The following is a 26,302-nucleotide window of genomic DNA, read 5'->3' as shown; positions in this document are numbered from 1 at the left end:
TACTTCCGATTTTCCTTACCCCACTTTTCACTTTTAAAGATTAAACCAAAATAAATAAATTTACAAAATCGAGAAAAACTAATGACAAGGACTCTTCTCTTCTTCAACAAACTTTTTTTTTTAAATTCAAGTTTTAAACTTACATCCAATTTATCTTCTATACCAACTTTGCTTTTTAATTTAGAACATGTGTTTCATAATAGTTTTTTTTTGTTTTATAATTTTTTTCTATAATTAAGTTTATTAATTTCATCTTCAATTTAGGTTTCACTATTTTTTGTTTTGTTTTGTTTAGTTGAATAGTAGGTTATGTTAATCGATAATTTGTTTTTTTTTAATAATTTTTTTTCTTTGCTTGTTTGTCTTGATGTTAAGTTCATAATTTAATTAGGTAGTTTAAGTCATTGCAATTTACATTACGTTTTTCACAATAGAACATTAATTTTTTGTTTTTTTTTTTATTTTTCATTTTTTTATAATTTCTCATAATTCTTTTTATATCCCGTTTATTGATTTATCTTTTTTCTTTCTTTTTATTTACAGAATCGTTGATCCACGATGCGTTCAATATTATTCTTAGTCGTAGAATTTTTCCTTTCTCTTTTTTTATAAATAATTAATTTTCTTAATTTTTTTATTTTCTTTTCATTGGAATTAATTTTCTCAATTTATTCTAAATTCTTTTCTTTATGTTTAAAAACGTTATAATTTAAATGTAAGTCGTTTTCATGTGTGTTAATTAATTTTAATTTTTAATTTATAATTATCTATGTTCTTGCTTTTTGTTTTTACTTTTATTTTCTTTCTTTTGCAAATCCTAATTACGCTTTCATTATTCTTTTGTTTGTTACTTTTTTATTTGTTTAATTTAAATTGAGTTTACCTACTTAAATTTCATTTGAATTAACTTTTGTCATTACGATTTTTCAAGTAGTAGATTAGTGCTGAATTATACAATAAACATTTCTCGTTCATTCATTTTTTCTATATAAATTGTTAATTTTTCCTTTTACTATACGATCTGGGTTTTTAAGAGACTATCATCGAATTTTCATCATACTCATCCGAATCCCGGTCAAGAAAAAAAAAATCTCTGAAAATGACTTCTCTTTGAATCCGAATCTCAGATGCCGAGACGAAAAAAAGGAGAGACAATTCGTTTTTTCGAAATGAATTAGAGCACATTTTCCACCATCCACAAACGATAAATAATTCAAAGAACTATAAATTGGAAAATTAATTACTTGCTGACGCACAATAGGAACTGGATTGTTTTGAACACAATAATGGTGTCGAGATCAAACTGCATCAAACACAAAATATGTTGTGTGGTGACAGTGGCAAAATTAATTCGATTAATTCGGTCAGATAAATCACATTCGTAGCCTGAGGAAATGTTCAACAGTGGGTTTGGATATACTTTCATGTTGTCTGCTCTGGACACCGGAAAAATACCGAAATAAAATAAGATGAAAAGGAAGAGAGTGAAGGTAGAAAGCGCAAGTGTCTAGCATTAACAGGCCCGGATTTTGGACCGCTCAAAATTTTTAAATTTTTAAAACCAATTTTACGAGCTGGTTCACAGCATTGCCCGTAGAGTAGCTCGTCTGACCTTGAGCACTGGAGAAAGTCATGTCACTCCTTGAACTTTGTAGAGTACTACATGGACTTCAATTGAGTGCTGGCTATCCTCAGGCATTATTGAATGTATTGACTTACCAAGAACATCCATAAACTGTCACGCTCCGTAATGCCATCATAGAATCGATTTTGGTTGTCCCAAACATTTAAACATTTTTTTCTTTCTTAAATTGAATTAACAAAATCCATCCATCCATTTAAAGCCTAACATGCACTTTCCAGTTCTACACCAGATCGTCGCATTGCTTGTCGTTTGCGGTAAGCATAGAATTCTTCCTTCATAGCCTGCACTCTGGCCTCGATGTTATCGTATTTGGCTAAACGTTTACGCTGTTGCAGCGGCAGTGTTTGTTGCGAATATGGCGGTGTGTATTTCAGATCACCAACGAAATGATCGTCGCGGACACCCGTTGGTGTGGATGCTGTGGGAGTTGGAGTCGCTGTGGCGGGATCAAATTCATAATGGCAGTCAACGCTACCCACATCGGCCGCTTTCGGAACATTCACGGATTCTGATGCGGCATTTAACCGTGTGATTAACTCTAACCAGTGGCCCATATTGTACGGCGGAGTGTCTTGAGCTGAAGCGAATGTGACGGGATAATTGTCGTAAATTGTAGGTGGCGGAGGCGGAGGTCTGTACGGTGGAAGATAGCGCCATTCGTTTGTGCTGCCAGACTGTGAACTTTGGTTGTGTTGAGTTGAAGTATTTTTGCTACCGAATCCACTGGAACTGGATCGGCTTTCCGGCGATGCCTCGATTATATGCATGGCCAAGTTCAATTGTGAATTTGGTGAATTGAGATCAGGTACACTGCGTGCCATTCTTGCATGGCGTGGCATCATTCTTGTCCGATGTCGATGGTGGTGATGATGAGAGACGGGTGGTTGTGAGTATCGCCACGATGGCGAATGCATCTGTATTTGTAATGGAACGAAACCTTGAGCCATACGGCGAGTTTCTTCGTGAATTGCACGCAACGACGGCAATTCTTGCGAGTATCGTTCTTGCAAATATCGAAGTTGATTTATTTCACTGCGAGGTTTCGACAGAGAACGTTCTGCAGAGCTGGGCTGAAGAACAGACGAGATATCGTTGAAGTACATTGCACTAGGCGTCCAAGGTGAGCGTATCTCTGTCAGAGCCACAGAATTTGCTGGTGAGCTTGAAACGATTCGAGACTCACGAGATGGAGTGTATAGATTGGTCATAACTGATCCGGGTACATTGCCACTGATTGTGTTGATGTGTAAGTTGTGACCCATAGGCTGAGATTGATACTGGACAGGAACGGTTTGTAGCAAGTTTTGTGTGGCGTGACTTCCGATACTCAGTAGACCTTCATACGATCGAGGTAAATGTCTTTCACCGGGTCCGTGTGCACGGATACTCATTTGGTTGGGACTTGTAATCGCTGGACGACGCCAAGGGGAAAAATTGTGTATCCCTTGTTTCACTAAAAATCCACCATCATCACTGCCACTGTTATCGGAACCAGCACTACTCGGTCGCATGATCATATCGGTTTCGTCGATCGATAGAATGAAGCGACCATCAGCTGAACGATGAATTTGATCCAAGTTTTTCGTTGAATTTTGTTTCAGCGGTGTGATGGAGTAAATGGAATGGCAACCCGTACAACGATCGGCTGGCCATATCCAATGAATGATAGCAAAAAGTAAATTTAGACCTGGTATTCGGCTTTGTCGGTATCTAAAGAATAAAAAGGTTTGCATTAGCGTCAATGTATTGGACTTTTTAAAGTGTTTGCACAGCACTGCTTCTAGCATTTGCATCTAAAATAGGAGACTGATAGTATCAGAATATGCTTTGCATTTCTTTCTTACAGGGCAGTGTTCACGTTTTCATCGTGTGAGTTAAACCACAAACACATGCAAGTGTGGATCTCTGTCATTCTATTGTAAATGCTAGGAGCAGTGCTAGGGTTTTTTGGTATTCATTGAAAAAATGTATTTCAGAGCTCGTGCAAATGGAACGAATCGAAAAAAACACTAGCACTATGTCGGTTCACACTTAAGATACCAAAGAACCAAAATAAAACACACAGAAAAACTATGAAGCGAAATTATTGAGAGGGGATAGTGGCGAACGCTTTTCCGTTCGTAATCTGTGATTGGTTTCGCAAAAGATGGATAATTTTGGAATTACACGCCGGTAATCGTAGTAGTAGTATAGTAATAGTTTTAACAGGTTATGGGCGCAGCTCTTTTTTTTGAAGAAAGTAGTAGAATTCTTAACACATTCAAAATAATTGCGGCTTGTCAATTTTCGGCACCCTGGACTTTACTTAAATAGTCGCGGAATACCTCCAAATAAATTTCTAAAAATCTAGAATTCAGTTATGGATTTTTAGAAATTTATTTGGAGACATTCCTCGACTATTTAGGTAAAGTCCAGGGTGCCGAAAGTTGGCAAGCCGCAATTAATTTCAATGTGTTAAAGGTAGTGAACGTGATAAAAACCAAAAACAACAAATATTTTTCTATTTCAGTGTACAAAAAACACACCGTTACGATTCACCTTTCCAATTCAGTTAATTAATAACGCAAAAACTGGAATACGAACACAATAAAACAAACTAATTTCGGACACAACCGACATAATATTTTATAAATTTAATATGCAAAAAATTGCGGAACAAACAACGCAAAAAAAAGAGAATTTATTAAATTTGAAATATCGCACCGAATGCAATTAAGCGAACACACAAATCATATCAATATTGGATGCCATTCAATGAAAATGTACACACGAACACGAAAATATAAATATAAAATAATCTCTGTCGCATGAATGGGTCGTGTGAATTTTAAAACAAAAACAAAAAAAAAACGAAAAACTAAAATAAACTCGATTGATGATGTTGGCAGGCGCACAATACGAGATAAAGGGAGAAAAAAAACTGCTACTTAAATTACTTATAAGCAAGCAAATATTTATGATCCAACAACCAGATCGCCAATGTGAACAAGACAAAAAAAAATATGTTCACCGATTTGCATTTTCGGGGTGTTTCGAATTCAGCGCCATAAGGGACATTTTAACATTAAACGCTAGCATATTGGGGATTTGCGACACAGCCAGAGTTCAATTTCAAATTTCAATTTAAAAAAATGACATGAAAAACGTGCACAGACGGAAAAAAGTTCGATGAACGTACTGTAGGCTACAGTCTGTAGCTCAAAGTTAAAAATGGGGATCTTGCAAGCAAGTTGTCTTTGGAAAGAAAACCATAAATAGATTCTGTAACATTGGTCGGTTTAGTAAAATCAAGGTTCTGAACATTGTGTAAAATGACATTCATCAAACCGATCCGCCTTTCTTTAATATCGATAAATTGGGAACATTTAAAAGGTCAAAAGAGCGGTTTTGACCAAGGTATTGACCAAGGTATTGAAAGAACCTATTAAGATACCTCTAATGCACATCCAAATTTCTCTGTAGCGCCAAATAGGCTTGTGAAAATCTTTACGACCATTTAAATTTACAAAAAAAAATCTTCAAGTTTACTTTTCACAAAACATGCAATGAGTGCGTTTAACAATTTTGATGCTACTCGCCTCCCATGTCTCATACGTCAACTGAAGGGAGACGACAACATTTTGCACGATGCGTTATCATGTGTTAGATAGAGTAAAGCATATTGTTCGATATACTTGTACTGTACACCCGAATTTAGCCTGCTTTGTTCCGAGTAAATTCATTCGATCAAGCAACAGGCTGCGTAATAGAGGCGAAATTTCGGTGATCTTAAAACAGTCTATCAATTGAAGCCTAAAGCCAATTTCAACTTGTGTTACAAGTGCATTGAAACTGAAAGAAAATGTTTCGTCGGGAATTCATCGCAGTTCTGCTGTTAATTTTATCGTTAAATACTTCAAGTGCAGGTTATGATCGGATCCGTTAATTAAATGACGTGGAAAGACCTCAAATTTTAATTTAAAAAAAATCGTTCGTAGGTCCAATCGCTTATTGTGGATGCATTACAGTTTGCATGGCTCCTTTTGTGGCTGCGACTTTTTGGTTTTCAGTCGTTATGTACTCCGGTTGTTGTACAGCATGTTTGCCAACATTTTACGCTCCAACTCCATAAAATCAATGACGTCATCGTATGGCATAAGACTTCGAATAATGGGTTCTAACGTTCAACACGTTAATTTTTACTTTTTTCAATGACATCGAGTGTATGCCTCGCTATAATAATAATATAATGTAAGAGTTAAGAGTCTGTGAGTGCGTTTTTTTAAAATCCATATGACTGCAAAGAAGTGCTGAACGCGAAGCTGAACGTGAGAGTATTGGAAGAAGAATTTTTTTCAGATATTCTGCGCAGAAGAAACCCAGCGACCGAGGGTCTATAGCTCTATACATACACGCATAACCATTTGCGCTAGACATTTTTTTTTAATGAATTCATTTTCTCACAGAACAGCTAATTTGCGGTATACTTGTTCGCAATATTTTAATTTACGTCTCCGCCCAGACTTTGCAACGAAAGTTTTTCGTTACATTTTAATCTAAATGTCTGGCTAGAGTTTGTCTGCTTCATTGTAGACTAGGCAGGTTTGTAGCTATTGTGTTATAGTGAAGGATAATATTCGTCCGAAAGTAGTATCGCGAAAAGCACTTGTTTCTCTCATGAACTAAAGTTCGATGGAAACTTTTTTTTTCTTTTTCTTTAAATTATGAAAATTTGTCATTGCGATCATGAGGAGCCGCGGGAATGGACAAAGAAAACTACCATTTAGACCATTGTTTTAATATTTTCATAATTTATTAGAAAATTCCTTCAACGTGAAGTGTACTGGAGAGTCTCTAGTGGAGATGTTCGGGAAAGGTATGTTATTAGTATGTGGTGCTTTCCTTTCGAACCATCTGGTACCATTGTTACCGATTTTAACATTGGATAGCTCGTTGGAAAGGTCTCGATGAGGTCTAAGAAATAAGATGACCTAAAACGCAACTATAAATCATAAACTTGAACTTAGCACTGAGCCAAGTACTAGAACAGGTTTTTTCACCCTATCAAAAATATCCTAAAACTTCATCTAAAAGTGTTTGGATCTTTATAAATGAGCACTTGTTTAAAATACCTCGTCAGGAAATATGGAAATTGATGAAGCTTGCAGCGCTAAGGGAAGGGTTAGAAGATGTATGAAAACTCGTTCCAGGATTTAGTCACAGCAATGAATGAACAAGTGTCAAATTTGGAGACTTTAGTGATAAGAGCTGCCGCTCACGATTGTTTGTATTGTATGTCCATACAACGAAACCCGGTTAGCCTCCAAAACTTTTCTAAGTTCAGGCTAGAAACAAGAAACAGTTCTGTGATCAATTAATGAACAAGTGTCAAATTTGGAGACTTTAGTGATAAGAGCTGCCGCTTACGATTGTTTGTATTGTATGTTCATACAACGAAAACCGGTTAGCCTCCAAAAGTTTTCTATGTTCATCCTAGAAACAGTTCTGTGATTTAGTGCAAACAGAGACATGCTTAGCTTGTTTAATTAATTACGTCACTGAAAGTCTACAGAAAACAATCAAGTGAAGCTCTGCTATAAGAATAGTCTTTGAATAGATTCTTTTTGATGAAAGAGAGTGGCACCATATTCAAATAAAGATCCTTTCACGTATACCTCCACTGAAGATTCCCCTGTACACTTCAAGTTGAAGGAATTATAATTAAATTAATGATCTCAAAGGTAGTTTCCTTGGTCCGTTCCCGCAGCACGTCGAAAAAATGTTATTATTTTCTTACATTACAAAACTACTGCACGAAACAGAAACCGAAAATTACCATATCTATCTAATAACTCGTGGCTGTACTGGTTGGGGAAAAAAAACCATTAAACAAAAACTTTCTACTTTTAAGTTTTCTTGACTGCTCATTGTTTCAAAATTACACATTTCCACCTTTATCCGATCTGACAAGGCTCACAATATTGTTGTTAATATGAAAAGCCCGTTCGTCTATATGAAAATCCTTGAATTGTGGTTTATGAGTTGAGTGAGAGAGAGTTTTGAGTTGTAATTCATAATAATGAAATATCTAAGGGTGGAGGAGAATGATGGATGATGAATATTGTACAACCATCCAGCAACACTACCCAGCCAGTCTTACTATAAAATTGTATACATAAATACTAATGATGTATGTATATGATGAGAGTAAAACATAAACTTACAATCTGTTTCTGCGACAGTGTTTTGCGGTTCTATTAAATGCATGCCTCGGCAAAAACAACATAAAGGTAGAAAATGAAAACAATACAAATTTTAAATTGGTTTGAATAATAAATATAAAATGGATGGCATTCAAATGAGTTTTACCTCCCAGTCGTTTTAATGACGAAAATGCCAAGGGTTTAATTGTTGGATAAAGTTTACGTTGATAAACAAAGCGAACGGAACTTTTTTTTTTTGAAATTGTTGCGGATGATTTACGGAAAATGTGGGTTGGTAATTTACGTAATTGTCGATGATTTTCCGAAGGAAATCATTCGTTAGACATTCAAAGCAATAGATCAAAAAAGAAGGCAGATCAATCAATCAGAGGGTTATCTTGGCGTATATTTTCGTTGTTCGAGTCATTGGTAATATATTTGGCATTTGAATACCGACGCATCTCAGCGGTTCGATTTGGTTTCAATGTCAATTCTAAATTGATTTCCAAACAATTTTTCCGCTAGAGAAGAGGAACATCAAACCATTGTTTCTCTGATGTTTTTATGGAGCTTCCATCTAGGGTAATCTAACTGCATCATTACTTTTTTGAATATACGACTAATTTTGAGTATCTCGCAGCAGTTTGAACGAACTTTCGAGCTATCGTGAATTTGAAAGGGTGTTGCCGCAATTAACCATCTAAACTTAATGAGAGCTATCGTCAGTGCCGCCGAGTCAATGGCACCGGAATTTACAGATTTTTTTTGTCAACTAAGACATGTATGTACATTTGGTGTCCAAAATGAATATTTGGAGCCCAGACTGAACATAAAAATTGTCCTTGTCTCCAAAAAAGCTACAGGCGTAACTGGCTAACAGTTTTGCTTGTTTTTTTTCCATTGCGTCCCCAAAAGGTACAAATTGAACGTAGAAAGCGGTGACACAACACGTAGCGGAAACAACATCGTCACTAGAAAGTACATACAAATCACACATAGAAAGCAGGACATCTGTTGATCGTGAAACTCATCATATTTATGTTATCTGTTACAACAAATGATGTAGAAGATTTTGAATCTTCCGGTTAAATCAATTTAGGTTAACGGAAATGAAAGATTCGGCAATGGATTGACATCGTTAACCAATGTTTTGTTAACCTGTTACAGACGGCTGTCATCTGTTATCGACAACGACAGTAACAATAAACGACAAGCTCTGACTAAAGAGATCTTATATAGCGAAAAGCATGTCCAAAACAAATAAAGTAAAAGATTTCTGAGATCAATCTCTGAAAAACTTCGATCAAATGAAGTAATAGACCAGATAGTAAAACTGTTAATATGCTTTCCGTCTGTGACAGGTTAATATCAGAGAGTTACACTCGAGAGATGTCAAGGTGGCGCTGTTATTATTTCAACATGTCTGGTTTCCCACATATTTTTGTGGTTTCGTTTGATCGACAGCGCCACCATGCCACCTCTCGAGTATAACTCTATGGTCAATATCTTTGAAATGGACTGTTTCAATTTTAAGATTTAATTTTTGTAAAATTCTGTGCAAATCCAACGGACGAATGCACGATTTTTTGATGATTTTTGAAGAGAAATTTTTTATCCTTGAACGTTGGTGGGGCTCGAGCAGTTAGCTTTTTATGGAACTGAATGAAATGACATTTATGAAATGTTAAAAAGATTTCGCATTGCTAAGTTACTTAGCTCAAAAAACTGTCGCTTTAGGTCCATTAATGTTTCTTCCAAATTTCATTTTCATCGCATTAATTTCATGGCTTTAATGGACGACCTTTAAACTGATATGACACCTGATTCGTGTTTTGTATTTTCGAAACAAAATCATGCAAAAATCTTGACCTCTTTTCGGGCATTTACAATTTAAAGAAACTGAAGATGATAATTCGTGCAAAAATTAATTAACCGAACCAATAAAAAAGAAGTAATTTTGCTACCAATAACGTCTAAAAATCACAAATTAGATACCAAAACGGACAATGGACATGGAAACCGTCACACGTAGGATGAATATAAATTATTAGACAAAATGCAGAGAGTCTTACTGTTTTTGATATTATGACTAGGTCCGGGTATTATAAATACAGTCTCGTAATCCCGGTAATGCTCGGAATCACTCCTATAACAATAATTTCGGATGATTTATTGTCCATAACATTCGAAGAAAAATATTTCAACGCTTTATCATTACAGAGATCGTCAATTCGACCGACATTCGTTTGAAGGCTTGTTCGTTGAAATATCTTTTATTTTGTGTTACAGTCGACGTCAGGAAATTTAGACATGTTTTTCAGCTGGTTCACTCATTCAAACAAAACTGATAATTATGCTTATATGAGTGGACCAGCTGAAGCAAATTCATGTCTAAATTTCACTGGGGTCGACTGTAAAGAAAATATTTTAAAAAAAATAAAATTTTTACTCACTTTTTCAAAGGCACTTGACTACTGGAAGCAGAGCCCGTTCTACTAGTCGCACTACGGGCGTCCGTTATCCTACAAGCTACCATGTTGTATGCTGTAAACGAATGATTTCTACAATTAATGATGGTTATAATAACCCATCCTTATATATATTTTTTGGCTGCGATATCCATTTCTATCGAAAAATATATACAAAGGACACGGCGGTCACAAGACGTTGAGGTATTAGGTGCCTTTTTCAAGGTGTATACCCCAAGGGCGTAGATGTTGCGCTGTAATACGTAGAATGTACATTGTACACAAAAAATTGAACGAATGAACCGACGATTTTCATTTATCTATTTTCAATTCAACTTTTTCTTTATCTTTATTTTGTTGTTGCTGTTGTTGGTGAAAGCGTAATTGTGTCTTTGGATGGTTGCTCTTTTCTTCTATTAAAATACTGTCAAAAATACGGAAGTAATTTCACGATTGGTTTTTGACCGAGTCTTATGTGGTGTTTAACCGGTCGTGAAATTTTGTAACAGTCGAAATGTCTTTTGTTTTCATCAAATTTCGCTTGCGTATAAAATTTGGATCCGATTGCGCTTATCTTAGTATAGGCTTTGACTGATCGTAATGTGCGATTGTTTGGTTGAAACGTTGCCAAAATGATGAGTGCGACAAAAGTATGATTCAATTTTCTTGTTTTCACATTTTCACGGATTCATTTGAGGGAAAGAAAACATTTTCATTGTTAGTGTCATGGCATGAAGTCGCTTAATTTATCATACCAAGCAATAGACAATACACCGAGAGTGAATTGAAAGCTTTAAGCTTAAGGTTTGCAGATAATGTCGAAAGTGAGACACATTTTGTCTTACAAATTTCCATCATCCGCAAACCTGTCCCCTCAATAAACGCTCTGAATATTGTCCGATTTGATGAGAGTTTCGCTAGTTGTCTTTCCCTCTTTCGCTTCAATTGAATTATAAATTTATCACATTTCAATGATCTTGACAATGTTTCCATCACTTTTGATCCTTTCTAATAAATTTGGTGATAAAAGAAAAATTTCGCTAACAAAGGAAGTACAGCAACTACGAAAACATCTTACCTTTTGCGTCAATTTTAACAAAACTAATGTCAGAATTGAAAGTAAAATTTAAAAAATTTGAACAAAAAACAAAGCCCATTTGCAATTCAAATTTAACGCTGTGTATGTGTCAGGAGGGTTGTCAAGATCTTTAAGGGGATATCCTTAATTTTTGTACAACAGAAACTGAAAGGAAATTGACTAAAGAAAATGTCGCCTTACATTCGCAACACAAAAACAACGATCATCTGTCATTGTACAAGGATGTTTGTCTATGTCGTAACTGTCGTATAGAGTCACAGTCATTTAACGATGTGGCTTTTTAGAGAAATAAGAGGAGAAGAGTTCAGGTGAGAAGTAATTCAAAGAGATCACAAATATAAGAGCCATAGAACTTAATGGCTTAATGTTAAAAATATATTTGAAGAATGTTTCAGCCAAAACGTTCTATGGGTCGAATCGAATATTTTAGCTATACCTTATAGATACGGCTAATCATTTGTTATCGACAGCTATCACAAAATAAACAATTACCTCCTGTTGGCTTTATAGAAAAAATCATGTTGAAACAAGTGAAGTAAAAGATTTTGTATCAAAAATAGGACTTGTAACAGAAGAAGTAGTAGATTCAGATTCAATAATTTTAAGTATGGATTCCAGCAATGAACAGTCAGAAATATAGTACATTTTCTGCAGATTCTGTAGATTCAGATTCAATAATTTTAAGTATGGATTCCAGCAATGAACAGTCAGAAATATAGTACATTTTCTGCTGGCCATACAAAAATTCATCCGAAATCGTGGATTATGATGCTTTTGTGTACATAAAACTCGGGTAATAATGAGATTGCGGTGAAACTGTAGTAAGTTAGAGCTAATATGTTCGAATTAATTTTCCAATATTGTTTACCCTCCCAAGTCTTGCTATGAAAGATTTGAGCATAAATTGAAGAAAAATGTTGAAAAAAACATAATTTTAAAGTAAATAATGAAAGAAACAAAACTTAAATATACTTAAACATCTACAGCTCGTCTACTTTTCATACGTTAATCTTTTTTCCATCAATTCAATTTTAAAAACAAACACAAAAGCAATCCAATTTGAAAATATAAATTCCACCGACTATTATTTGCTATTAATTCGAAAAATATTCAACAGAAGAGCCAACTAATAATGCAATTCTAACAACAAAAAAAACACAAAATTTCTATCACTGCAAGCGCATCCACTGCAACGAGTTACGTATATGGGAAGTATGGGTGAAAATCATTAGCTTTAATGTTTTCATAGAGATAGCATTTGCTGGTGCAGAGATTGGCTAATAATTGTTCGTGCTTTTTAATGAAACGTTTTGTTTGAACAGCAACAGCCCCACCCAAACCAATTTTTCCGATTGAAACAGCGAACATGATGTTTTCATGTTACATTTTGACAATGGTTGTCCGGGCGATTTAAAAATCGGTAACATTACACTGGGCAACAATTTTTAACTTTTGAATCGTTTGTAAGTCTAATTCATAATACTAGGCAACACGGCCTCAGTGAACGAATAGGTCTCGGTGCCCTGAGTACAAAACACACGCATCCATTGGTCTCAATGACGTCTGCCGCTATACAAAAAAAAAACTTAAAAAGTAAGGGAAAGGAACAGTTATTGGTGCAGCAGGTATCTAGGGTGCAGTTCAAAAACACTCCCAAGGTCTTCACTACCTATCGTTTCAACAATATTGAAGAAAGACAAAATACATGTCTTGGATATTGTCCTAACAATAGGTGGTGAAGACCTATGAATGGTAATTTGAACTCAGAACACCCTAGATATATGCTGCACTAATAACTGTCCCGTTCCTATTACTTTTTTCGTGGAGCGGCCGCAGCGGAACCATATACGTCATTGGGACCAATGGATATGTGTTTTGTACTCAGGGCACCGAGACTTATCCGCTCACAGAGACCGTGTTGCCTAGTGTTATGAATTACACTTACAAACAATTCATGATCAAGTCATTTGTCATTCGAAAAAAAATTGGAATGAGTTTCCGGAATGAACAGACGTTTAAGATTATGACGGGAACCGTGTGAAGGCAACAGTCTATTTCAAACCCTTCTCTTTTGTGTTCGTAAGTTTGACACTCCTCATTTTTGAACATTCTTCATGTTAAGTTGTATACATGCTACATTAGACGCTTTGATCGATCCAAAGAATATTTTTTTCCCCAAAAGATTTGAATGTTCAAATTGAACATTGCGTCACAATAAGCCCGAAAAGATATTCACAGGGAACGAACATACGATTCTGGATGGTTTCAAGTGGAACATTTTGGTTTTTTGTTTCGTTTTCGAACAGAAACATTTCAATAAACTAATGTTAAATATTGGAAAAATTTTCAAGTGGTTTGACAATTATCAACGAAGCATGTGAGCATGTATTCCAAAAAAAAATTATTTGGTCGGAATAATAAAATGTATTCCTCTTCCACTGCTGAACAATATAATCCTTCTTCTTCGGATTTCTTTCCTTATAATATGCAATCCGGTTCAAAATCGTTGACTGAATTTCATTTTCCCGTTGTTGTTTCAAAAGAAATATCCGAAAATGTATTTTGTTGTGTACGTGTAACATTCACAAACATATCCTTGTAAGACACCCATTCCCGAAAAACTAGAAATGAAATTTATTTCCGAAAATTAATTTCTGTTGCGTTCCGAACTGTGGGGGAAAAGGAAGACGGGTAAAGAACAAAAAATATCCTCCCCGTTCTTGAAATGCTATATGGCCCCGGTATCCCCGGTATCAATTTCTTATATTGTATTCTCGTTTAGTATAGCAGTTACAGCGGAAAATGTATGAAAATAAATAAATAAAAAGCTTTTTCCGGCTATAAATCAGACTCTGGTACGCTTAATGTATTTTCGTTTCGAAATGGTATAGGTTTTGCTTTAGCCTAAAATTTACAATGAAATATTTGGCAGTGGCTCAAGTAAAAACACATGAAAAAAACAAAAACTGAATTTTGGTTTACGTTTCTAAACTACTTTCGCTGGTTAGTACGGCTACTAAATGGCAATTATTACAGTGACCACAAATAAGTAAAGTGAGTGAAACAGAAAATTTTGTTAATCAAAAAAACAAGCAAATTCTAGCTATCATCACTACGCACCATCCCCTCGTTTTTTTTTTAGTCATCTCAATTCGCATATACCAAAACCATGTTATCGATTAGTAAAAAGAAAATACTTAGCCCAAACCATCCTCAATTCATATTGCCACTTTATTGCATTACTTTGTTAGTAAATCGAGTTCTCTACGTATACACCTTGACTGAAGGCGTCAATTTTGGTATAAAATCAATCTCACCTTTTTCCTGTTTTCGACGTTTTCGCTTGTTACATATTTTTACAGCACATATAGATAGAATGATAGCAACGATAAAGAATAATATTCCACCAACAACACCAGCTGTTATAGCTTTATGTTTAACACGAGCTGGTACCGGAAATTTAACCTCTTCGCTAGATTCATAGCTTTTTACTGAATTTGCCAATACACGAAAATAATATGTACGTCCGCCGACTAAATTTTTAACTAAATAGGAAGTATCTTCGGGTCGTATTTGACCGCGATTCAAAGTTTTCCATTGAGCATCGGTGCGATACTTAATTGTATAATATTGAACCAAATGAGCACGTTCCAATGGTTGCTGCCATGATATGAGAAAACCGTTCGGTATCTCTGTCACAGTCAGATTTCTCGGTTGACCTGGCTTCGGACCTGTGAAATACAATTTAACGATTCGATTAATTGAAATGATCGATCAAAAAAGACTCCGAAAATTTTAAGAACAAAAATATCCTAGCGGCTAAGTATAGTACGTATTGCTTAACAGGAATCAAAACTACCCAATGTCGTCTACGACTCGTTACAACAAATATCCAGTCATAAATGTTTAAAATATCGAAGGTACACACGGACAGTACATTCACCTTTAATAGGAACTTGATTCATGCGGTTTATTATTCGGAATTTTAAGACTTTTGTTTTAGAATTTTCAGGAACTTTAAGAATGTTAAGGAAATTCTTAAAAATTCTTAAAATTCTTGATAATTTTACAGTCAAAGGCAGTCAATTTTCAGCATGAATTTGCTTCAACTGTTTTTCAGCTGATCCACACATACAATCAAAACTGGTTTTCCTTGTTCATACGGTTGAAGATGCTACACGCACGCGCATGATAGTGGTAAAACCGTATAAAGACGTATAAACGGTTGTGATTGTTTGTATGGATCAGCTGAAAAACAGCTGAAGCTAATTTATGCTGAAAATTGACTGCCTTTGACTGTAACTCTTAAATTTAGAATTTTTTAACAAATTTTTGAGAATATTTAGGAGTTTAAGAACTGAAATTCCGAATAAGAAGCCCTGACATATTTTCATACTTGATGTGACGAAGTACACCGGAACGATATAAAAACTATCCTCTGAGGCGAAGGATCAACTAATATTCAATAAAAAAAAACAAATTTTCTCATATTTGCCTTAAGTTTTCATTTTGGTTATGATTCACTAAAATTTTACATGGCTTGATATTAATTGATCCTTTTTGCCAACTGGTTTTTACAGATAAAATTATGATAAATGTTATATTAAGAAACAAGCTTTTATTTCCAGTGTACCTCTTCAACGATTTTTGTTTTGAAAAGCTAAAACTCAAGACTAGAACTAGTACGAACGATATGATGCAAATGCACACTTGTGTAAACGGTTTCGCATTTCAATGTTTTTTGTTCGTTTATACAAATGAAAATAGTGAAATGCTGTGCTACATGAATCATAATCTCCATAAAGTATCTTAGAAAACCTTTTCATGCAAATCAACATAATAAAGCGTATACGAGAAGTATATGTATTAAATAAAGCCCAGACGTTCGTTCAACAATTGAGATCCGAAAAACCTTTCTCCGAAGAAAATCTCAATTCCATGCAAGTTGAAATATATTTTCTAAAATTGCTATCAAAACAAATAAATTTTAATCTCAATTCAGCGATGATCTATAAAGTATAATATACTTTCATTTTCAAAAGGTAAAACGTAAAACCTTTTATAATATAAAACTGGGAGAAACTTTTGCATTCAATTTTTCCGTATAGAGCCCTTCAGGGTTGTGGAAACATTCATGATGAAGAAAATTTTTGTACTTAAAATTTAAATGATTACACGTTCCAGTGAACATTAAAATGTTTCATTCTTTTGTTGATCGTACATAATATAATACCGTCACACTGAACTCCGAGACTGTATGCTATATATGCTGTTTGAATACCATTTGCTTGAATAAATATTATTTTAATAATGAATGGAAAATGATAACAGAATTGATTTAACGTTTGCTCGAGCAACATTCATTTGCTTGTTTTGCAAAAACGAAAAACTGAAATAGTTTCAGCTTTTAATGAAGGTTCTATATATTCATGGAAAATTGAGGACTTGTTGTTTAATGAGATGTCTCAGAGCATTAAAATATTTCAAATAAAAAGTATGTTTTAACGTTCCAGATAAGTTTCAGCTGAAGTTTGGTAATTTCGGTCTTTATAAATTCTCTGTTTGCCGCCAGAGGTAAGGCAAATTTTGTGTGTTGACATGAGCGTTGTACCCAATAATTAGTACTCAACAGACCACCGAAGGATGTCGCACTTCTTGGACAAATTGACAATAAATTGACTAATACAAATCTAATACAAATGAGTCTAAAAGGAATAAATTCAGGAAGTACTCCACACAGACCGCATTCGGAACTTGTCACCAGATCCATAAAAAATCACGGGGGTAAATGAAAAAATCAGAAGTTTATATTGAACAAAAAACCCAAAGTTTGGGATCCATTGTTTTCATGACACCGAATCATTGTCGGGTGCGATTACTCACAATATGAGAGTGCAGCGAAAGAAGGAACTCCTTGAATAACTCGATAGTCATTAGATCATAAAATAGGTTTATCATTCTTTTGTTGTTCGTACCATAGGTCATAGCACTGCTCTTAGCAAAAACACGTATGGGAGAGGCCCAATATTTGAGAAAACCTCTTAAGAGTTTAGGGCATATTTAAGAATTTGAAAATTGCTCCTGGGAAATTGCTACTCAAAATCTACCAAGGACGTCTTTTACGGATAGCATGTACAATTACATGTGCTTTTGAATATTTTATACGTTATACGTGCTCTGATCGTACATTATCAAATGGGGCTGTCTAAATAAGACGGTAAGTTCTTCATTGTATAAATCGAATGTATTCAAATGATACTGCAGTTATCGTTACCTGACACAAACATTTACGAACTTTTTCAAAGTTCAGATTTTTTTTTAGAAAGTCCCTCTGTGTTTCAGGAGATTACTGTTCCCAACACCTATTAGAAGCAGAGCTTTTGCATCTGTTATCGATAACAACGATAAAATGAGCAATGTACGACGGCAATGTCTGCCTTTTACATCTAAATGTATGTTACATCTAAATGAAGTATTAGATTTTGTTTAAATTTGTAAGTCAAAAGAAGTAACAGACTCGATAGTTTATACTGATTCCGGTTCATATGATTTTGGACGAACTAAATAGCCTCAATACAAACAACACACACTCTACGGATAATAGCGGCAGAGTCGAAATTTTGCTTGATTTTTGCAAGTGGTTTCACGTGGTTCCGTGTGGTTCCCGTGGTCCAATCAAAAAATGATGTACGGAAGGTGTCCCTTATTTTTGATAATGAACAAGTCGTCCATACATCATTTTGTCCAAAAACTTCGAATTTAGCCGATAGAGTGTGTGTTGTTTGTATTGAGGCTATTTAGGACGAACCATGATGTGAACGTTTCAGTATACACAATATGTGATAAATGTTAAACTTTGTCAATGGTCCTTTTAATCATTGTCCTGTGATGAAGCCTGTTTTAGTGCAATGGAAATAATACAAAAATGCAAGGGAAAAGGTTCAATAGAAAATAGGAAAAATGATAACAATGAAAACAATAAAGAAAAACAACCAAACAAAACACAACAAAATGTTGAAATCATATAAATGTACAGGAGTAAAACAACAACAACATAAACTCTCAACAATTAAAAAATGAAAAAATGAAAAAAATAAAATTATACCTGACGGTCTAAATACAGGAGGAAAATATGTTGAACCAGTAGAATCAGTTGGAAGCATAACTTCATTATAATTTTTTATATCTGCAAACAAGTAGAAAAAAAAGAAAACACAAAAAATGTAGAGAAAATTTTACAGGAAAAAATATAAATGAAATCAACGAAAACGCTAATTAAATTTTTATAAAATTAAGTGAAGTTATAAATTAAATTTTTAAATGAGTTTGACAAAGGAATAAAATGTTTGTGTTTTCATTCACATTTTATTTTCCATTTTATTCAACAAAGTACAAAGAGAATGCAAAATAATATTGATGCACTCTCAACGCTGTGTGATGAAAATTCATTCATTTAATAAATCATCAACGAGGCTCTATTCAAAAACTCGAATCGCTTACAATAAAATATTTTCCATAATCAAGCGTAATCCTGCAAAATGCCCAGGGAAATGAATTCATATTTTTTTATTATTCAGAATTAGTGTTGTTCAATCAACAATTCAGATGATAAAGGACGTTGAATCTTGTGCCAGCAGTGCACAGTACTCTAGCTATATATAAATGTAGCTTAGTTGGTGATACTCCCCTGCTGAAGGTTTCCCAATATCTCTAAATAAATGAACCCATGGCTCAAATCACATCTCTCGTACAGGCTTTCGAAATATTGAGTTCCTTCGGGAACGAGTCCAAATTTGTGTGGAAAAAAATTTCGCTTACGTTTTTTGTGGGTCATTCCAGTTATTCTGAAAGGTGGTGTCGAAAAAGGGCAAATGATAAGAAGATTGGCGAAAAAACTGAAGAAAGATTGTTTGTTCGATTAGCGCAGACTCATGAAAGAAAGTAAAATTCAACGATTTTCTCTTGAGTTAGTAGAATGTAGCTAATGAGTAGAAATATATAATGGGATCATCCTGACAGGATGCAACACTATCTATCAACCCTGATTCAATGGACAATGTTCTAAATTTTTATAAGTTTTTCTTAAAAGTTTTAACCGGAGAGAGCTGGATGTTAGCTTATGTCTTAGCTTAGGACATCCTCTACTAATTCCACTGTAAACCACTAGAAGGAGAAACTGCTCCGTAAATTTATGGTACGGTGTCTAGAAAAGTCACTATACAAATACACATAAAGTCAAAGTCATTGGCTCAGTTTGACACTCAGGACTCAGCTCCATACCAAGTCATAGAGTCATGGTTTTTCGAAGTAGTTTCAACTTCGAAGCCTCAAGTCATACTGATTCTGTGAAGTCTGTTTTGGAGACCACCTTCGTTTTATGAGCCTGCGCTAGTCAAACAAAAGGTCTTCCTTCAATTTTCTTTATGCCAATTTTTATTTCTCGTCATGAGCTTCGCGAATCACTAGGGGACCCAGGACCCACGAAAATGGACCGAAGTGTTTTTTGGAACGCCCTAATTGGACAATGGTTTTCTAAAAATTCAATTTGACTCTATTATATTCGGGGTCATGAAGGCTGTGTCCCTTAAAAGTGCGCAGTTCTGATTTAACAGATCCTTGGAATGACCCTCGAAAGAGTAGTGAAATGTTCATGAATCCAATTTTACATGAACACGGACATCAGTCGAACTTATAAGCCCCAACACCATTTAAGATGGACAGGAAGTTCACTAGCTATTAGGTCATTTGCATAAACTCTCTGTTGAGAATTTCAGCGACAATGTGTCGAATACTCCATCAAAACTTTGAACTGCTACCGTATGGAAAAACGAATACTTGGAAGTGCAATTCAACCCAGGCAAGTTATAAATTGACAAAATAAACAACAAAAAATATTCAAGCTGTGAGTGAAATCATAAAATACACTGAACGGGTACCCTGGCCAGCGTGTATAAAATCGAAGCCATATACAGCCAGAATTCATAAAATACAAATATAGTTCGAAACAACACTAAAAAGGATATAACGTGCCCAAAGAACTGTCGTCGTATTGTAACCAAAGAGTATAAGAAGAAGTATAACAACAACCAAAAGAAGAACGAAAGAAAGAAAAAAATTAACTTTTGCTGTTCCCTGGTTGGTTTAAGGATATCATGTAACAGCTGGCAATAAATAATTTGCAAATTAATAACCGAAATGTTAAAAACATGCGTTAAAAGACAACCGCAAATAATTTTCCGTTATATAAAATGTATTTATACAATCTAGGTCGGTCGGGATAGTTGTGTGTGTTTTTAAGAGTGAGTGTTTTGCGTGTTTGGATTATATTGTACGGATTGTTATGTTGTAAATGAACCGCAAACATTCGAAAAGGATGTGTACCATGGTATTTAATTACAACTTAAAAGGTTCAACTCTGATGGTTTGGTTTTTGTTTTGTTTTTATGTGTGTGTGTGTGTGTTGGGGTGAGGGGGCCGAAAGATGAATGGTTGAAATGTGCCTGGTGTGAAACAATACTAATAATAATGATAATTATTAATTTTTTCGGCTACATATATTTTGGGTGATGAAATATGCGTAATACTGGATACCCGTATTATTGGCATTCGTGAATAAAACGCCCGAACACCCCCACCCAATAATCACACAAATAAAACAACAAATGAAGCAAAACATTCAAAATTAATTCTTTTTAAAGCCCATAAATTTACGACCCCGAAATTAATAACTTAAACTTTTCGCATTTATTTTTTCCGTTGTTTGTTGAATTCGGAGTGGGATGGGGTGTATATATACCAGATATAAATTATGTACGGGTTAAAGGTAACTGTATAATACACGACACAAAACACATACGCACAGACATCTACACACACACATAATTTATGTGGAATGAGTTCTCTACGTATCCATTCCACTCAATTTTATTTTTGTTCTTTTTTTTTTCAAAAAATCTTTTTCAATTCCGTTTTTCCTCTTACCAGCCTCTTCAGGCATTTCCTTGAATGAATGATCATTCGGTGATGTGGTTGAGGTGGATGTTTTTGCATTCGGTTTGGATTTTGCAGCATCTTGAATTTTTCATATTTTTTTTTTCATTTTTTTTTTGCCATTCCAAGAATTGGTTAAGACATGGAAGAATTTACGAGAGCATTTTGTTAGGAAATGATGGTAACAGTATTCTCGTATTATGTAAATTGGTTTGTTGTGAAATGATAATGTTACTTTCGCAGTTCTTGTTGTCATTCAATTGCTCTTTGAATTTAAATACGTTGAAAATAATGTCAATTAATTAGGGTTTTGGAGTATAATCATAGACTATTTTTGGGAAAACATTTTCCCATATTTTCATGAATTTTCACAAATTTTCCTGCAATTTTTCCAAAATTTTCCACATTTTCCTATTGGGAAAATTAAGGAAAATGTGTGAAAATTCAGTGAAAATCTGGAACAATTCAAAAATTTTGGTAAAAATTTTCCAAAAAGTGGTCACTGATTACAATGGAGAATGCATTTACGTAGGAATAAGAAATTGCCCTATTGTGGGCGGTAAAAGAACTGAGCAGGCTAATATAATGTTAAAAAATTGCCAGAAGTGTTCTTTAAATCAGATGTTGTCTAGTCTTTGTCGATCGAGGAAAGCACGAGAAAACGGTGAAATTCAATTAGTGGGCGGAAAATTTTTATTTACTTCAGTCAAGGTCACTTTGACCTATACTTGACTGACACATCCCTGCTTTAGCACAATGTTTCCATTGTTTATAAGGGCCCATTTCAATGAAGCTCGTTTCTGAACTGAGCTCACGAATTATTCTTTTCATGCAGGACGTAAATTGTGTATGATCAGGCTACCCATTCGGGCAATGAACTGAAATGAAAATTCTACAGCGAAGATCTGTGGAAAACAGACTCGAAAAGTCCCTCAATTTGCCATCATTATCGGTAGTTTCAGGAGTTCGAGAGTGAAGAAAAGTACAGTGTGAAGTCAAACTTTGTCAAATTTCGCACTCATGTTGTGAAACAATCAAACAAAAATAATGCAAAACTTACCCAAAGTTCTAATGGTCACCACTTTGCTCATCATTCCATCACCAAGAGCGTTCTTTCCGACGACTTGGAACTCGTACGTAGTACCCGGAGATAAACGATTTATTGTAACTTGTGTGCTGCCCGACGGCGTTACCGGAATTGTGGACCAGTCTGATATTCCCGCTTCACGATACCACAACGTGTATTCTTGCTTGTAATCCGGTCCGCCACTATAGCCGGGCATCCAACTCATGGTGACGGAAAATTCGGTAGCGGTGCCGGATACATTGTATGGAGCGTGTGGCTGGGTGCCTTCGATTACCAATTGCGTTGCCGACACAATGGTCGCAACCTCATTCGAGGCAACACATTGATAGTAGCCGAAGTCACTTCGTCGTAAATTTTCAATTGTAATGTTGCCGCCCAGTGCTTTCACACGATTTCGTTGCAGTGGCAAACCGTCACGTCGTTGCCATTGAATGTTTGGTCGTTGGGTACCTTCGGCTTCCTGTGCATCGCAGTGCATTTCAACCGATTCGCCAACTTTTCTTTGGTACAAGGGATCGGGTTCTACATTAAATACGGGTGGCTTTCGAACCAATACTTCCATTGGCCCGGATGAACCTTGCGTTCCTTGAGCATTGTATGGTGTACATGTGTAGCGTCCCTGATGATTTTGATTGACACGAGTAAATAAGAGCGAACCATTGTTCATGATAACAATATCTTTAGTTTGATAAGGCTCCAGTAGCCTTTTGTCTTTGGTCCATGTTACATATTGTAAATTTGGGTTCGCTTTGATATAGCATTGAACGACACCGGCTAACCGGAAAGGGAGGTATTGTACAGTTGGAGTGAAGGTCACTTTGGCAGGATCTAAAGAAATTCGATGAAATTTGAACAATTAAAATCGGTCTCCGTTCGACGACAGTCCACATCACTTACATTCAACATTTAAATAGGCCGAAGCACTTTGCGGATCACCAATGCCATTGGACACCTCACACAGATACTGACCCGAGTCATCAGCGCTGACTGGATTTATTATTAGGGATCCGTCTTTACGTATAGTGACGCGAGTTTCGAGCGATGCTACTTCACGGACAGGAGCTCCCTCTCGAAACCAGCGCACTGTGACATTTCCCGGCATTGCTTTTGCTTCACATGTAAATGTCGCTTTCTCGCCTTCTAGTTTGGTTTGATTTGTGGGCGGCACCTAATGGTTTGAATTGAAAATTTAATTCGATTATGTAATCGGTTCGACCGTTGAATCCAAGATATGATTATGTGCATAATAATGAGCGTTTGTCGTGATTTGTACCACCATTCAAATAAATGTGCTAGATCTGGACGCACAGTGGTGCGACCATCAGGACAAATTCAAATATTTTCTTTTCAATTGAAATGAATGCATCGAATTAATGCGGACACCGCACTCGAGTTAGACTAATGCAAAAACGAACTCTATTGTCTGTGCTTCTACGTCCAGAGCTCGGAGCTCTATAACCCAATAATTCTAATTAGAAGATGGAAACATTTAATTGTCAGTGCAACTGTTACATAGCAATAAACTGAACTCGACAACACAATTTTAAATTTCAAATGCAAACGAGAGTTATACCATTTGAATTTTCCATATCAGACTTTTTAGAAATAAATTTAATTTGTCCATTTTCCGCATCAATCGACTATTGTTTCCATAAATTGGCTGAATGCTGAAACTGTGTAACGGGGCGAAAAAAAGGCCCCCCAGTGCAAAACTATATATATGCACCCAATACACACCTGATGGCTTTTGTCATAGTAATTCGAAACTGTACCGAAGTCTAATAAAGTTATTTGTCCGACCATTTCTAATTACAATTTATTGTGTTTCAAAATTTCCCAAATAAAACCCCCGGTAACCAAAACATGGTCATCCTCTTAGTTCGCTAAACATTAATTAATAGCTGCACTGCCAATAAAATTCAGTCAACCGATTTCGGAAAATGCATTCAGTTCAATATACACACACGCACATACGTATTATATAATGTACTCGTTTTATTATGCATGCATGAAAATTATATCGGATAAAATGGGTGAATTGATGTTTGATTAGAGGTTGGCAATAATAAAAAAAAATAAAATTGTATTTTCTCTTAAAATATAAATTAGTACACAGTACACACAGGTATACACACACAGGCGTCACCGAACATTCTATGCGTTTATGCTGTTGCCGGAGAATCTGCAAATTGATTTTCGTATCGAATTTATTATGCGCCCAATTATGACGAATAAATTTGGAATTTATATGAAGCTATTTATGATGTTTCTGGACAAAACATGAGAAATAAATGCCTGCGGAAGCAGCGGTGAATTCAAACCAATCAGTGTCAATCAGTGTATTTTAAGGAAAAAATTTCCTCTTGAATTTTCCGATGGAGTTGCGGGAAATGGCATAATTTTGGTGCAAGGTAACATAGAAAATTAAAGAAGAAGGAAAAGGAAAAGTCTAAGAAAATGTGCGAAAATTCAAGAAAAATGGGAAAACATTTTCACAAAAATGGTCGATGTGACTAATAACTATCTACATAGCAACCTCTGGTTTATAAATCCAGCGCCTATCCAACTCGACCAACGAGACGAGCAAAAATGAAGTCATTTCAGATGTTTATGTGCCACATTTAACGTTAACCACTAATGCCAACAATATTCATGTCATTACTAGCTCACAGGCTCGCATGAATATTGTTTGCCACACATCAGTAACTACGCTGATCTATCCAATACATTTCGTTCTCCATTCGTATTTACACGATTATAGTCGGCATCAGTTGCCGACTGAGTTGCCGACACCAGAGGTTGCTAGTTCAAGCCCAGCTGTAGACAACATGAGCAAAAATGCTTTCACTTCAGATTTTGATGTCAAGTATGTTTCACTTAATAAAAATTAAAATTTGTTGGTTTCACACCAGAGTTCATAGGAACTCATAATTCTGTATATCTACATAGCATTGTCTTGTACGATACCATTTTTCTTACAGGCATACGGATCTGTTTAAACCTTTATAAGGTATATAGTATATAGGCCATAGTATACTGACCGAATCTCACAAAAACTTGTTGTATCTGGAAAATTTTCCAGAGGTGCACCAGGATGGTAATGCCTAAAATATTGAACATTTATCAACAAACAGAACTTTAACGTTTTTCGCTTCCTTCTCTGTCGAAACTGGACAGGCCTCATAAAAACCGTTCAAGGACATGATAGGTCTTCCCATCATTAATAGCTTCGTATTATCCTTTCACAAGACAGCAGTAGCGTAAGATCGATTGAACATGCCAAGAGCAACACATATTATTATATTGTAGCTACTGCTGATCTTGTGGAGGGATACTACCATTCAATTTAAAATTTCAGAACTCATCACCCCTGGAAAGGCTTTCCGGGTAAAATAAGCTGCAGAAAGATTTGTTTATTACAGAAAATTGAAGAGAAAATATTTTCTTGAAAATACTTATGTGACATCTAATGCCCAGCCCATACTAGAAATTGAACAGTTCATAAAAGTAGCTGCGAAAGTCATAAAATCAAAATATATTTTTGGGGCTCAGCTGGACGCCAAGACAAATAATGACAAACTCCCAAACCAGCGAATTTCGAGCTCTGACTAAACTTTCGCCATGGGAATTTTCTCTTTAACTAAAATCAATTTTCTTCAAATTGGAAGCGGTCCCCTGTGTGTGTGTGCAGAAAGTTCAGCGACTCCTGTTGTACATGACATTTCAATTAATTTCTTTTCCATAGTTTTTATTCTAAGAAAAAAAAAATGAGAACTAAATTCGAAATGAAAAAATTTGAATTTATAAAAATGATTTTACTGTGATCGGATG

General features: G+C 35.3%; 1 protein-coding gene across 10 annotated transcripts in view; it reads right to left on the bottom strand.

Annotated features, from left to right (window-relative positions):
• Nucleotides 1–265: 265 nt before the first annotated feature.
• The window catches only part of LOC119085176 (protein turtle), a 215,078-nt gene continuing 189,041 nt past the window's right edge, over nucleotides 266–26,302 (bottom strand). For 4 of the 10 annotated variants that reach the window (XM_037195478.1, XM_037195479.1, XM_037195476.1 and 1 more), the window contains exons 7-12: nucleotides 23,369–23,639; nucleotides 22,445–23,299; nucleotides 21,376–21,465; nucleotides 14,712–15,125; nucleotides 10,281–10,371; nucleotides 266–3,355 (exon numbers count right to left, since the gene is read on the bottom strand). In XM_037195478.1, the coding sequence (XP_037051373.1) occupies nucleotides 1,846–3,355; nucleotides 10,281–10,371; nucleotides 14,712–15,125; nucleotides 21,376–21,465; nucleotides 22,445–23,299; nucleotides 23,369–23,639 (3,231 nt within the window). In that variant the 3' untranslated portion in view covers nucleotides 266–1,845. Of the gene's footprint in view, nucleotides 3,356–9,899; nucleotides 9,974–10,280; nucleotides 10,389–14,178; nucleotides 15,126–18,499; nucleotides 18,581–21,375; nucleotides 21,466–22,444; nucleotides 23,300–23,368; nucleotides 23,640–26,302 lie in introns of those variants that run through there. The other 6 variants (XM_037195483.1, XM_037195481.1, XR_005089247.1 and 3 more) reach the window with 6 other exon arrangements.

This window comes from Bradysia coprophila, unplaced genomic scaffold (genome assembly GCF_014529535.1).
Source record: "Bradysia coprophila strain Holo2 unplaced genomic scaffold, BU_Bcop_v1 contig_94, whole genome shotgun sequence".
NCBI classification, from domain to species: Eukaryota; Metazoa; Arthropoda; class Insecta; order Diptera; family Sciaridae; genus Bradysia; species Bradysia coprophila.
This window is presented reverse-complemented; position numbering and strand designations above follow the sequence as displayed.